Source organism: Hypanus sabinus, chromosome 9 (genome assembly GCF_030144855.1).
Source record: "Hypanus sabinus isolate sHypSab1 chromosome 9, sHypSab1.hap1, whole genome shotgun sequence".
In the NCBI taxonomy this organism is placed as follows: domain Eukaryota; kingdom Metazoa; phylum Chordata; class Chondrichthyes; order Myliobatiformes; family Dasyatidae; genus Hypanus; species Hypanus sabinus.
This window is the reverse complement of record NC_082714.1, coordinates 91,663,306-91,676,331: the sequence shown is the minus strand read 5'-3', so window position 1 is coordinate 91,676,331 and position 13,026 is coordinate 91,663,306. Positions and strand designations below refer to the sequence as shown.

The 13,026-nt window shown below is 38.5% G+C and overlaps 1 protein-coding gene across 10 annotated transcripts in view; it reads left to right on the top strand.

The window, feature by feature from the left end:
- pogzb (pogo transposable element derived with ZNF domain b) overlaps positions 1-13,026 on the top strand; it is a 119,577-nt gene that overhangs the window by 37,681 nt on the left and 68,870 nt on the right. For 7 of the 10 annotated variants that reach the window (XM_059980201.1, XM_059980203.1, XM_059980202.1 and 4 more), the window contains exons 3-5: positions 701-796; positions 2,890-3,071; positions 5,022-5,157. In XM_059980201.1, the coding sequence (XP_059836184.1) occupies positions 701-796; positions 2,890-3,071; positions 5,022-5,157 (414 nt within the window). The remainder of the gene's footprint in view (positions 1-700; positions 797-2,889; positions 3,072-5,021; positions 5,158-13,026) is intronic. The other 3 variants (XM_059980205.1, XM_059980204.1, XM_059980209.1) reach the window with 2 other exon arrangements.

Here is a 13,026-nt window from a genome sequence, read left to right as displayed (position 1 = left end):
TATAAATGCACAGTACCCCAACTGGTTGCATCATAACCTGGTCTGGAAACACCAATTTCAGAAATGGAAAGGTCTTCAGAAAGTGGAGGATAAAGCTTTGTCTGTCATAGGCAAAGCCCTCCCAACATTGAACTCCAAGGAGTACTGCCATTAGAAAGTAGCATCCCCTCATCAAGGACCCCTGCCCTATCAAGGCAATGCTTTCTTGGTACTACAATCAGGCAGGAGTTATAGGAGCTTAGGGTCACACACCAGGTTCAGAACCAGTATCAAATATTGAAAGGCTGAGTGTACATGGAGAGGATAATTCCAATAGTGGGAGAGTCTGGAGCCAGAGGGCAGAGCCTCAGAATAGAAGGCTGCCCCTTTGAAAATGAGATGAGAAATTTCTCTAGTCAGGGGTGGTGAATCTATGGAATTTATTGCCATAGATCGCAGTACAGGCCAAGTCATTAGATATCTTTAAAGTACATATTGCCAGGTTCTTGATTAGTCAAGGCGCATCAAAAGGTTTTGGGGAGAAGGCAGGAGAATGGAATTGAGAAGGATAATAAATCAGCCATAATCGAATGGCAGAGCAGACTTGGTAGGCTAGATGGCCTAATTCTGCTTGTATGTCTTGAAGTTTTTAGGGTCTTCAGTTTAAGTGTGTACTGCTTTCCTTACAGTTTTTTATAAGACTGTTTTATTTGCTCTTCAGGAGTTAAAACTGGATTTTCTGCCACAAGCATTGCTGATCAGAACAGTGAGGTGGGAAAGAAAGCAATGTTGACTGTTCTCCCCTCTAACAACAACAGTAAGTTGGAAGATCATTTGTATTTTATAGATTCAAAGGATGAAGGACTTATTAATCTAATTTGTATTCAGTCAAGTGGTTCTTTGATTTTTGTTCTGTAGTTGGCCTGTGTAGAAACTGTCTGAAAGAAAATGGTGGCTTTAAAAAGCAAAACAAAAGCCCGAAGAACCTGATAGACAGGCCGGGCAATACCTGTGGAGAGAGAAGTGGAACTAGCATTTCTAATTTTAATATGTGAAGTTTCATGGTCTTTGACCAAAAACTAAACCAGAGTTTCTTCCCATGATTTCTGTTGTCCCACGTCACAAGAGGTCAGAGCTTTGACTGAGTACTTCTTTTGCAAGCACATGTACCTCAGCAACCAAAAAAAGAAACTTTTGGTCCAGGATATGAAAATGAAAATTTTGAAGGTGGAGGTGCACAGTTCTGTTGGTTTGCAGGCGACATGGATTCAAACTCTAACCCAAGGACTTAGGAGTCCTCCCAGAAGGTTTGATTTACAGGTTGAGTTTGTGGTACAGAAGGCAATTGCAATGCTGGCATTTGTTTCAAAGGGAATAGAATATAAAAGCAAGGAGATAATGCTGAGATTTTATAAGACACTAGTCAAGCCACACTTGGAGTATTGTCAAGTTTTGGGCTGCATATTTCAGAAAGGATGTGTTCTTATTGGAGAGAGTCCAGAGGAGGTTCAAGAGGATTATTCTGGGAATGAAGAGGTTAACATAGGAGAAGCATTTGGCAGTTTTAGGCCTGTACTGACTGAAATTTAGAAGAATGCAGGGGCAACTCATTGAAGCCTGCTGAAAGGACTAGATAGGGTGGATATGGAGAAGATGTTTGTCTCTGGTGGGGGTATCCAGAATTAGAGGGTGCAGTCTCAAAATTGAGGGTTGACCTTCTGGAACAGAGGATTTAGTGAGAGAGTAGTGATTTGTAGAATGCCACAGACTGGTGGAGGCTGTCTGTGGCTGTATTCAAAGTGGAAGTTGATTGTTTCCTGATAGGTCGGAGCATCAGAGGATATGGTGAGGAGGAGGAGGATGTATGGGATTAAATGGGATCTGGGATCAGTCATGATGGAGTGGTGGAGTAAATTTGATGGGTTGAATGGCCTGCTTCTGCTCCTATGTCTTATGAACTTTATTGGAACAGTACCTAGAGAAAGCTAACTTTGATAGCGAGCAAAGCAGTTTGCTTATCCAGGCAAGCATTTCTCTATACTGGGAGCGGATTAAACCTTAGAATTTTATTTTATCGTTGATCCCTTAGAAATATGATGCTAATTATTTACTCATCAACTCAGTGTCAAAGTCAATTTAATGTTGTGCACAAATAAATATATACACAGGTGCATTGAAAAACTTATTTGCATATAGCAAATATTTGCATGGAAAGCAAACAAATTGTACAGTTTCTACAAGAAAAACAATGACAACAATAAAAAAATAGTTCCTTGTAGTGCAAAATAATCCAAGTGATCAGTGTTGGTATACTGACTGGTTAGGGTTGTGCTGGTCAGTTAAAGAACCACAGTGGATTTCCTGCCAATACAGATGCTTAAATTCCACGGGATTTATGGAATAGCTGGTTGTGTTGAATTGTCTTCATTAAAGGGAGAAATGCTTAGGGTCAGAGATGATGGCGTTTAACTAGTGTTGATCACAGATAGTTGCAACAGAGAAATGTTGGTTTGCCTAGAGATGCCACAACATTTAGCATCCCACCTTTTAAACACTAGCCTAATCACGGACAATTTATAGTGACCAATTAATCTACCAATTGGTACATCTTTGGTCTGAGAGGAAACCAGGACACCTGAAGGAAACCCACACCATTCACTGGGAGAATGTACAAACGCCTTACAGATGGCACTGAAATTGACACATTCTGACACACCAAGCTGTAATAGTGTTGCGCTAACCACTGCAGTACCATGGATATGAAGTCATGTAAAGAGAACTAATTGGAGTGACTTAAAATGGCTGCTATAAAGGGACTTGTTAAGCTGCATTATGATGTAATGGTTTCTTCTCTTTTGATCAATTAGAATTGTGCTAAGTCCGGTACTAATGGCTCTTCTTTCTTCTCAGCTGGTGGTCCTCTGATGAATTCAGGCAATCAGCCTTTGATCGTAACACCTAATCCATCAGGCATTAGTTCCCAAATGTCAATGCCATCAATGTACCAACCTGCTGCTGTGCAAGTGCTGCAGGATCCAAAAACTGGAGTGACCAGCAGTGTGTCGGGGCAGCCCATCTTGATCACCACTCAAGTAAGTGGCCCTTCATGTCACCACAGAGAATTTGGAACAGGGGCATGATATCAAATGCTTTGTCTTCCACAAATGTTGACTGGAAAAGAGGCTCTAGGACTGATATTCCTATCCAATGTCAGCAGGCATCTATTAATACCAAGCATAAGAACATAAGAAACAGGAGCTGGAGTTGGCCATCTGACCTATTGAGTGTGCTTTGTCATTTAATAAGATCATGTCTGATCAGACCGTGGACTCTACTCCACATATCTGCCTTTTCCTCATAACCCATAATTTCTCTGTAATGCAAAATAGTCTATCTTAACGTTATAAATGAGGTAGCCTCTACTATATCCCTGGGCAGAAAATTCTATGGTTTCACTACTTTGAGGAAAAACAGTTTGCTTCTCACCTCTTTCCCCTATTTGAGGCTATGTCCCCTAGTTCTATTTTTACTTAGCACTGGAAACAGCTTTCTTGTTGCTATCTTACCTATCCCTTTCTTAATTTAAAAACATAGAAACCCTACAGCACAATACAGGCCCTTCGGCCCACAAAGCTGTGCCGAACATGTCCTTACCTTAGACCAGGGGTCGGCAACCCGCGGTTCCGGAGCCGCATGCGACTCTTTCATCTCTGTGCTGCGGCTCCCCGTGGTTTGTTAGTTTTTGAAATGTAATTCGAAATTTAAAGATTATGGTGATCTTGTACAATCTAAAAATGTTGTGGAGACCCCATTTCCTGGCACATCCGAACCGGCTCACAATTAGCCACCGTTCCGGCTAAGGGAGATAGCCTACGGGAGTTTGTGAGTACGTGTCTTTTGGAGCATCCGTGCCCACGGGGACGGGTTGAGGGAGGCTTTAAAGCAAGGCTGTTTAGTTCGAATAAAGTTACCTTTGACTGCAGTGTCTTTAATTTAGCGCTTCGTGTAGCACACCGCTACAACGTGTTTTTTATCGCTATTAATATACATCACCACTGCCAATGCCTGACACCCGCCAGTGCGCGCTTTCTTTTAATTCTTCGATCCAAGGTAGGCTAACTATGGAGTAACCTTCAACCCAACGTCTTTTTTTCGGAGTTCAAAATGTTTTTGTTGCATGCAGAAATGTAATTTCATTTTCTCTGCAGGAGTTCATCAATTTCATAAATGCAACACATTATAGTTTGTTTATACATAGCATAAAGGCAAAAAAAACCGTTGTATGCAGTTTTATTTCATTTTAAATGTCAAACGGGTTTTGTGGCTCCCATTGTTTTCTTTCCTGAGGGAAATGGGTCCATATTGGCTCTTTCAGTGGTAAACGTTGCCGACCCTGCCTTAGACATTACCTAGGGTTACCCATGGCCACCTTTGTCACTAGGTTTCTTCTGTTTCAAACCTTCCTCCCCTCTCTGCAAACTTTTTCTGGTTTCAGAAACTTGTGAGAGTCATTTATCAATACTCAGGATCGATTTCAACTCGCCCCTTTTGGGCAACTAAAAGTTTAAACCAGCGATCGACTCACTAGTGTCTTCCATTGACTGAATCCATCTCGACTCTGAGCATGTGTGTCCTTGTATATTCAAAACAAGCTGCAGAGAAACTATAACATTGATTGTCTGTCAAATAACTCCATCTCTCTAAAGAAACAGCTTTTAAGAATTGAACTAGATGTGTGTAAAGGTGTAGTAGAAAGTTTGCTATGATTGTCATTCAGAGCTGATGTGGAATTCAAACCTGGATATCTTTACACAAGATTCTCTTTGCTCAGCTGTTTTAAACTAATCAACGCTGCCTATCAATTTTGCTACCAGGCAGCAATTTTATTATTGCTTTTGTTTTAAAAAATTTTGGTTTAAAAATTGCTTTTGTTTTTTAAATTTTGCACCATTAGTTTTAAATCTTTGGTCTATCTTCTCTTGGTGTATCTCTAGTATTAGGTGACTGGAGAGTTAATTTTGTACTCTGGTTCCTCTCCACAGGGTTTTACAGTGAAAGACCTGAGGTCTGTACAGAATCCGGTTGGTATTGTACTCAATGTACAGGGTGGTCAAGGAGCAGCCCCGTACCAAACTAAGCCCTTGACATTAGTGCCAGGTATGTGGAGCAATGGACCAGGTAGGTTAAGTGATGTATGCTTATTAAATTGCATATTGTTTGTATTAACTATTGATATAAATCATATGAACATCTGGTTGTAAACAATACTCTGATTCTGCGATGACAGGTGATGCTTGTTACATGTTACTGCCCATGGTAATATGTTTATTGCAATAAGATGAGCAAAAAGCATCAAGATTTGGTTACTTGCCTCTTTGGTGAGATTTTGCATTCATAGCAGCCCATGACGCTAGTTCTAGTTTAAAGTCAGTTCACCTGTGACTGATGTAATTACAGCAAAATGACCATTCCTGACTGCTGTTCTGATCAGTGACGTCTGACCATATATGATAGTGATACCCTTCATAATGTCACCATTACTGTCATTGCTCATACAAAGAAGCTGTTGCAACTAGAATTCTATTTGATATTTTTAAAGAGTTGAGAGGAGCTAAAAAGCCTTCAATGGTATTTTTACAGCATTGTGGTATATAAAACTAGATTAATTTATGAAAATAATTTATTGGGTAGTTGCTCTGTCCAATATTTTCTGTTTTCAGATTATACTTGAGAAGGTTATTAGAGTTGTAGCTCAGTTTGCAATTGCAGATTTGGATTCAGTGGAGTTAGGCTCAAGGAATATATTGCATCAATAATGTAAAGGATGTAGCACAGTTAATAAAAAGAAACTCATTCTTGGATAAGAAAACTTACAGGGTGTTGGATTCTTTTTCGTAATTTATTTTTTATTTAGGGTGTTGGATTTTGATGTTTTTAATCCAAGGTTATTTCAGAAGTCAGGAGAGAGGCACAAAATTTGTTGCATCACAATTAAGTGTTAATAGAACAAAGAAAATTGAAAATGGGCTGCAACAGGAGCAGAGGCTGGTAGCAGAAGGGAGAGGGGAAGCAAAAGATGGCTCCACTGTGTGGTCAGATCTTTTCGTACTCCATTGATGAGGGACATTCCATTCAAATTTGCAGATGAGACCTCTTCAAATAATGCAATACTAAGAAAAGCTTCCAGAGCTTTCCTGGATGATACAAAAACTGTAACCACACTGAACATCTGCATGAACAAACTGAATATGGACCAAACAGGTATCTTGGCTGTCATGAACCATTTGGGCCTCATTTCCATGCTGTGTGAATATAACAGCACGTAAGTTAGAACAACAAAATTTGGAATCTGAAAAAGATTATGGGGCTCTTGCCAAATCAACAGATTATCTTTCTTTGACCAATCTGATTTGAGTCCTTTTAAATTTTGCTGCTTGACAGCCTCGCAGTGAACTTGAAGGCAGTTTGGAGTGTATGTTAACTACATTCTGAGCAATCACATGAGAATTCTGAGCAGTTCTGATGTCTCCTTCGCCAGAGCCACCATTAAACCCAGAGTGAAATAAATATCGAACCTTTTTGAATTGTTTAATAAGTGCATTCATTCCTCTTTGAAGTCTGCTGCAATAATTATGTGTTACTTACACATTTGTTCTTTCTCTACCTCTTGATAAGTTGTCAAGCTGACCTTGAATACATCATCCCAGTGATTGTTGCTCCAGTTTAGAGCTGGGGGGTGCTTTTTGAATGTGATGGCTTCATGGTCCAGCTCTGGCCCATATGATAACACTTGTACATGATCATCAGAGCAGAAGTAACTGTACTACTTGCAAAGGGAGGTGAATCCTTGTAAATTCATTGAGTATTGCATTTGAACTTTTTGTTCATTTGGTTTTATGTTTCAGTGTTTATTCTCTTATGTTGACTTGGTGATGCTATTCTTACTTGTAGATTTAAATAATCAAATCTGTCATAGCTAGATACAGGGCTCATTGGGTTGGTCAGTTGAAGTAGTCATTAACATCTCTCTTGGTCTTGAGGTGAAAATGAGTTTTTTTCTAGCAATTTTGATGTAGTTTTGGGTTTTTATGTGGCTCCAGATAGATAAGTATCCAATCATTACCTTGGAGTTACTGTGTGATTACATTCCTATAGGGTTTGTATCCAAATGCGTGCCCTGAGGTCTTGCTTATTTTATTGTCACCAAACAATTGATACTAGAGCGTACAATCATCACAGTGATATTTGTTACTGCGCTTCGCGCTCCCTGAGATACAAATCAAAATAAGTATAATAAGAATTTTAAATTATAAATCATAATTAGAAAATAGAAAAGGGAAAGTAAGGTAGTGCAAGTCGGGTTCAGATATTTTGAAGGAACGGCCCAGATCTGGGTCAGGATCTGTTCAGCAGTCTTATCACAGTTGGAAAGAAGCTGTTCCCAAATCTGGCCGTATGAACCTTCATGCTCCTGTACCTTCTCCCAGAGGGAAGTGGGACAAAAAGTGTGTTGGCTGAGTAGGGACGACACTTCACCGACAGATGTTCCAGGTCTGGACTGCAGGAGCTTGTCAGTGCCACTGCGTCAGAGCACCACGCAGTGTTGATCAGTAGGCAGACCTCACCTCCCTTCGTCTTGCCCGAAGACGCCGTGCGGTCCATCCGATGGATCGAAAATCCCTCTGGTCGGATGGCACAGTCGGGGATGGCAGGGGAGAGCATCTTAGAGGTTGACCAAGAGCCAAGGGAGCAAAAAAATGGCAACTGAGAGGATGGAGAAATGGAATAGAAGGTGTTATGGTATCAAAAATACTGACAATATGACTCATCCTGCTTGATAGCAACTTCAAACAGGTCTTGCTATAGATATCAGCTGTTGAGGGTTTGAATTGGGATGAACATTTTGAGGATTAGAGGCCATTAAGCTAGTTGGTTCTTCAGGTCAAAGTGATTAGCTGTATTTGGGTTGATGGCTAGTTAATGCTGCAGATCAGATAGTCTGGTAGTTTTTTTCCAAGATTAGATCATTAGGATGTTTTGAATTGTATCCCTCCCTTAAGTACCATTTTCATCATATACATCCTCACTGTTCAGCAACCCTGCCCTTGAGGTGTGAGTATAGTATGTTGTTCAGCTGTTAAAATAGTTGTCACACAAAAATTATGTTTCAGACATGCTGGTTTCAACCTCCCTTGACAGCACATTGACAACAAGGTGGTCTGGAGGGCATGTAAGCTTCATACTAGGGTGAACAGAATTCACATGTTCACTCAACTGACAGCTTGTGAGTGAAGTCTTGTGGGAGAAGCAGCCTGTAGCTTTGTGTTTCATTTCCATTCCATTTGTAACTCAAAGACTGATGGGTTCAACTTGCACAATACAATGATCTCTTGGCAACGATAGCAAATAGTGTTCTGTTGCAGGTTTGTGGAAGAGTAGGAATTGTAATTAAGTGCATTGGCATTACTTTAATGTTTGTGCTGTACTTTTGCTGATCACCTCAATGTTTTTATTTTGTCTGCTTGTTTTTGGAGTAGTTTGAATGCAACTTGAGATAGGAACTCTTTGCATAACTTGGCTATCTAACCCATCAGTTGAGATGTCATCTGTGATCTAAGACTATTGCATGCCTGTTGGATTCACTACTTTGTCACCTTGAGGTTTTGGTTATTAGATATTCAGCTGTATTTACACATTAGTTTTGGTCCAATAGATTCTTTCTAAGGTTTGGGTTAGTTACCCAGGCTTCTGGACTCCTTGGATTTGCTATGCCATCATGTCTAAAGTATGTCTATGGAAGAACAAACAGTGTAAGAGACAGGTGCGTAGGTTTGTAACTGTGCAAAGTAGGAAATGGGTTGGGATCTATTGGAATCTTGTGATTGCTTCCATCAATGCATTTAAAATGCTCAATACCCCACTGTTTCCCAATGTCAAGCCACATTATAGAATTTTATAGAAGTGTATTGTTTACACATCAACTGGCAATTGCAAAAGTGATCTTTTATAGAGTCATAGAGCAGTACTGGACAGAAACAGGCCCTTTGCCCATTTAGTCTATGCCAAGTTGTTACTGTGCCTAGTACCCTGGATCATATCTCTCTATACCCCTCCTATCCAGATACCTATCCAAGCTTCTCTTAAATGTTGTAGTTGAAGCCTCGTTCACTACTTCCACTGGCAGCTTGTTCCAGACTCTCGCCACCCCTTGAATGAAATTCTCATTTTCCCCTCAAGTATTTCACCTTTCACCCTTGCTAGAGCTTGTCTCACTCAACCTCATTGTTTGCATTCACGCTGTCTATACCCCTCATAATTTTGTACATCTCCTTCAATATTTTATTGAATTTTTTTTTTTATTTTTATGGAATATTGAATAATTAATATTTTTTACCTGCATAAAGGAATACGGAGTACAAGAAGATACACAAGTCAAAAGAACAAAATAAATAATACCAAATACATTTTATTAAAAATACAATTACAATGACAAAACCCTGTATTCATAAATTTCATTAAATTGTAATATTGAAATATAATTTTTATTATGCAGAGGAAAAAAATCTAAACACTACTAAAGCCAGAGCTGTTAGGAAAAGCAAGAAAAAAAAGAGGAAAAAATATAAAATATATTATTAGCTACATCTGTACTTTTAGAACAAATCAAAAGTTTTGAAGATGACTCAAAAATGGTACCCACAATGTATAAAAGTCTTGGCTAGATTCAAAAACTGAACATCAGATCTTCTCTAAATTTAAGCATGACATAACATCCAGTAACCATTGAGCATGAGTAGGTGGAACAGTATCCTTCCATTTAAGTTATAAGTTAAAAATTACATCTAATAAATCCTTATCGGAACTTGCAGGAAATGTATATAGTTGAGAATGCAGAAGGTCTCTAATTTGTAAATAACAAAAAAAAAGTTTTGGGTAAACTATATTTAGCTGACATTTGCTCAAACAAAAGAAGACTTCTTCCAACAAACAAATCCTGGAAGCAATTAATACCCAATCTATCCCATTTTTTAAAAACTGAATCGGTCATTGAAGGTTTAAAAAAAATAGAACAAATGGTACTAGACAAAGAAAATCTCAATAGACCAAAGAATTTCCTAAATTGTACCCAGATCCTCGAAGTATTGAAAAAATTATTCATAGGAAAAAGTTCACTCTTGTGTAAATTCAGTTTGTATCCTGAAAACTGGATAAAACAAGTGGAGAAAGCACAGGAGGTAGTGAAGTCTAGACATTAGAAATAAAAGGCAATAGGTCATCAGCACAAAGCGAAACTTTATGAACAGTCCCTCTCCTTAGAATACCAGTAATATCATTAGATTCTCGAAAAGCAATGGCTAAGGGTTCTAAAGCCAAATCAAAGAGCAAAGGGCTCAGGGGACAATCTTGTTTAGTTCCACATTGAAGTTTAAAAGGTTTGGAATACTGAAAATTAGTAAGGACCCTGGCAGGAGAAGATAGATACAGTAAAGTTTTAAATTAGTAATTCCATTCAACCTGATCGAAAGCTTTCTCAGTGTCCAAAGAAATCACACATTCCAATACCTCCCTAGAAGGGGAATAAATATGTTTAATAAACGATGAATATTAAAGTGGGATTATCGATTTTTAATAAATCCCATCTGATCAGAAATTATAGATGGTAAGATATTTTCAATTCTATGGGCAAGAACTTTAGATAGGATTTTAGTATCAACATTAAGTAAAGAAATTGGTCTGTATGAAGAGGATTCGGTTGGGTTCTTACATTTTTTAAGAATATCGTAAATTCTGGTGTATAAACCGGTGTATAAGCCAACTCCCCATTTTCAAGGTTTAAAAAGTGGCTTTTTCATGTTACCTTTGTATAATCCTCTTTTTTTTAAAAAAAGAGGTTTTTGATTTAACTGGTAAAGATTACAAAATCTCACATGCTGGTACTCAGCTTTGCCGGATCTGGAACCTGGAAATTTTGTGAAGCAGTATCTGCTAAGAAAATAGGCCTACACATTGTAGAGTGTTGTAAGTGAATTTTAAATAAATAAGAAAGAAGTTTTGGATTAGGCTCCCAATGGTAATGTATCCTCTGAAATGTAACCCCCATGAAACCATTTAGCGCTTGTTCGTAATCTCGTTAAAACATAACACGGGGTGGTGGGATCAGTATGTGTAGTCAGTATTGATTTTGCGACCACCATGTACAAAAGGTTAAAATGAATGCGATATGATGCTGGCTTCAAGCTGAAGGTTGTTGATTTTGCTAAAGGAACGAGAAATTCTACAGCTGCTAAGAAGTTTAGTGGAAACGAGAAATAGGTGAGAGAGTGGAGAAAGGCAGAGGACACGCTGAGGGAAATGCTGAAGACTAAATGTGCAAACCATGGGAAAACATGCCAGTGGCCAGAACTGGAAGAAAAAGTTTTAGAATGGGTGAATCACCAGCGATCGTCTGGATGCATTGTTACCAGAGAAAATATTGGAGTTCAAGCGTTGAAATGGGCCGAAAAACACCGTGAGGTCAGCGAAAATTTCAAAGCTGCACGAAGTTGTTGCACCCGATTTATGAGTAGACGTGATCTTGTGTGTTGAGGCAAAAAATGAAGATTGCTCAGAAAATTCCCACGGGGTGTTGTTTGTGTTCAGGAACGCTGCTGGATGGACGAAGCGGGTTGCTTGAAGTGGGTTAAAGAGGTGTGGCATCGACGTCCTGAAGGTTTCAGGAAGGAAAAGTCGCTACTTGCCTGGGACATGTTTTAAAGTGCACCTGTCAGGTGAGACAAAAGCAGCATTGAAAGCTGAAAATATGGACATTGTGGTCATCCCCAGTGGTTTGATGTCTGTGCTCCAGCCACTAGATGTGAGTTTAAACAAACCATTCAAAAAATTCATGCATCGACAGTGGAACGAATTTGACTCAAAAACAGCCAATAAATACGACCTGTCTTCCGTGTGTTTGTTTTTCCAAGGTTGGCACCCTCTGTATAAGTCGACTCCCTAATTTTAGGACTGAAATGTAGAGCCAAATTCTCGGCTTATACACTGGAATTTACAGTAAGCAAAATAGAAGCTTCATAAAAAGATTGTGGCAGCCTATCCAACTTGAAGGAGTCCGAAAAAACTGCACATAACTGAGGTATAAGCAGTGAGGAAAAAGCCTTATAAAATTCTGCAGAAAATCCATCAAGACCCAGAGCCTTCCCCGAGTGCAAGGAACGTACAGCCTGGGCAATTTCCTCATACGAAATAGGTTGATCCAACTGTTTTCAGTTATCAATAGAAAGTGTAAGAATGTTTAATTGATCTAAAAAGTTATTCATTACAGTGTTATCTTTGGGAGAGTCAGAACTATAAATTTTAGAATAAAATTCTTTTAAAAATATCGTTTATTTCTAAGTGATCAGTTGTCCTATCACCATTGACTTTACAAATTTCTTTAATTTGGCGTTTAGCTATAAATGTTTTTAATTGGTTAGCCAATAATTTACCTGTTTTGTCTCCATGGATATAAAATTGATTTTTATCTTTTAAAATTTGAGTTTCAATTGGATATGTTAAAAGAAGATCATATTTAGTTTGAATTTCAACACTCCTTTTATATAGAGCAAGATCTGGAGCCAAGGCATATTTTTGATCTAATTTTTTTTAACTGATTAGCTAACTCAGTTCTCTCTTTATTAGTTTTTTTTTCTTGACACTTGTCGTATAGGGAATAATTTGACCTCTAATAAAAACCTTAAAGGTGTCCCATCTAATAAGACTAGAATTCTCTTCCAAAGTATTCTTTTCAAAAAAAAAAGAACAATTTGTCTCCAGAAATTAAGAAATCTTTATCAGATAACAAAGTTAAATTAAAATGCCAAGATCTGTTTATTTGAGGAAGACAAGGGAGATATAAAGATAAAAGCACCAGAGCATGATCTGAAACAACAATTTCTTTGTATTCACAGGATAGAGCTAAAAGAATCATTTGACTATCAATTTAAAAAAAAGTAATCAATCCTGCAATATGTATGATGGACATGAGAAAAAACGAATACTCCCTATCTCTTG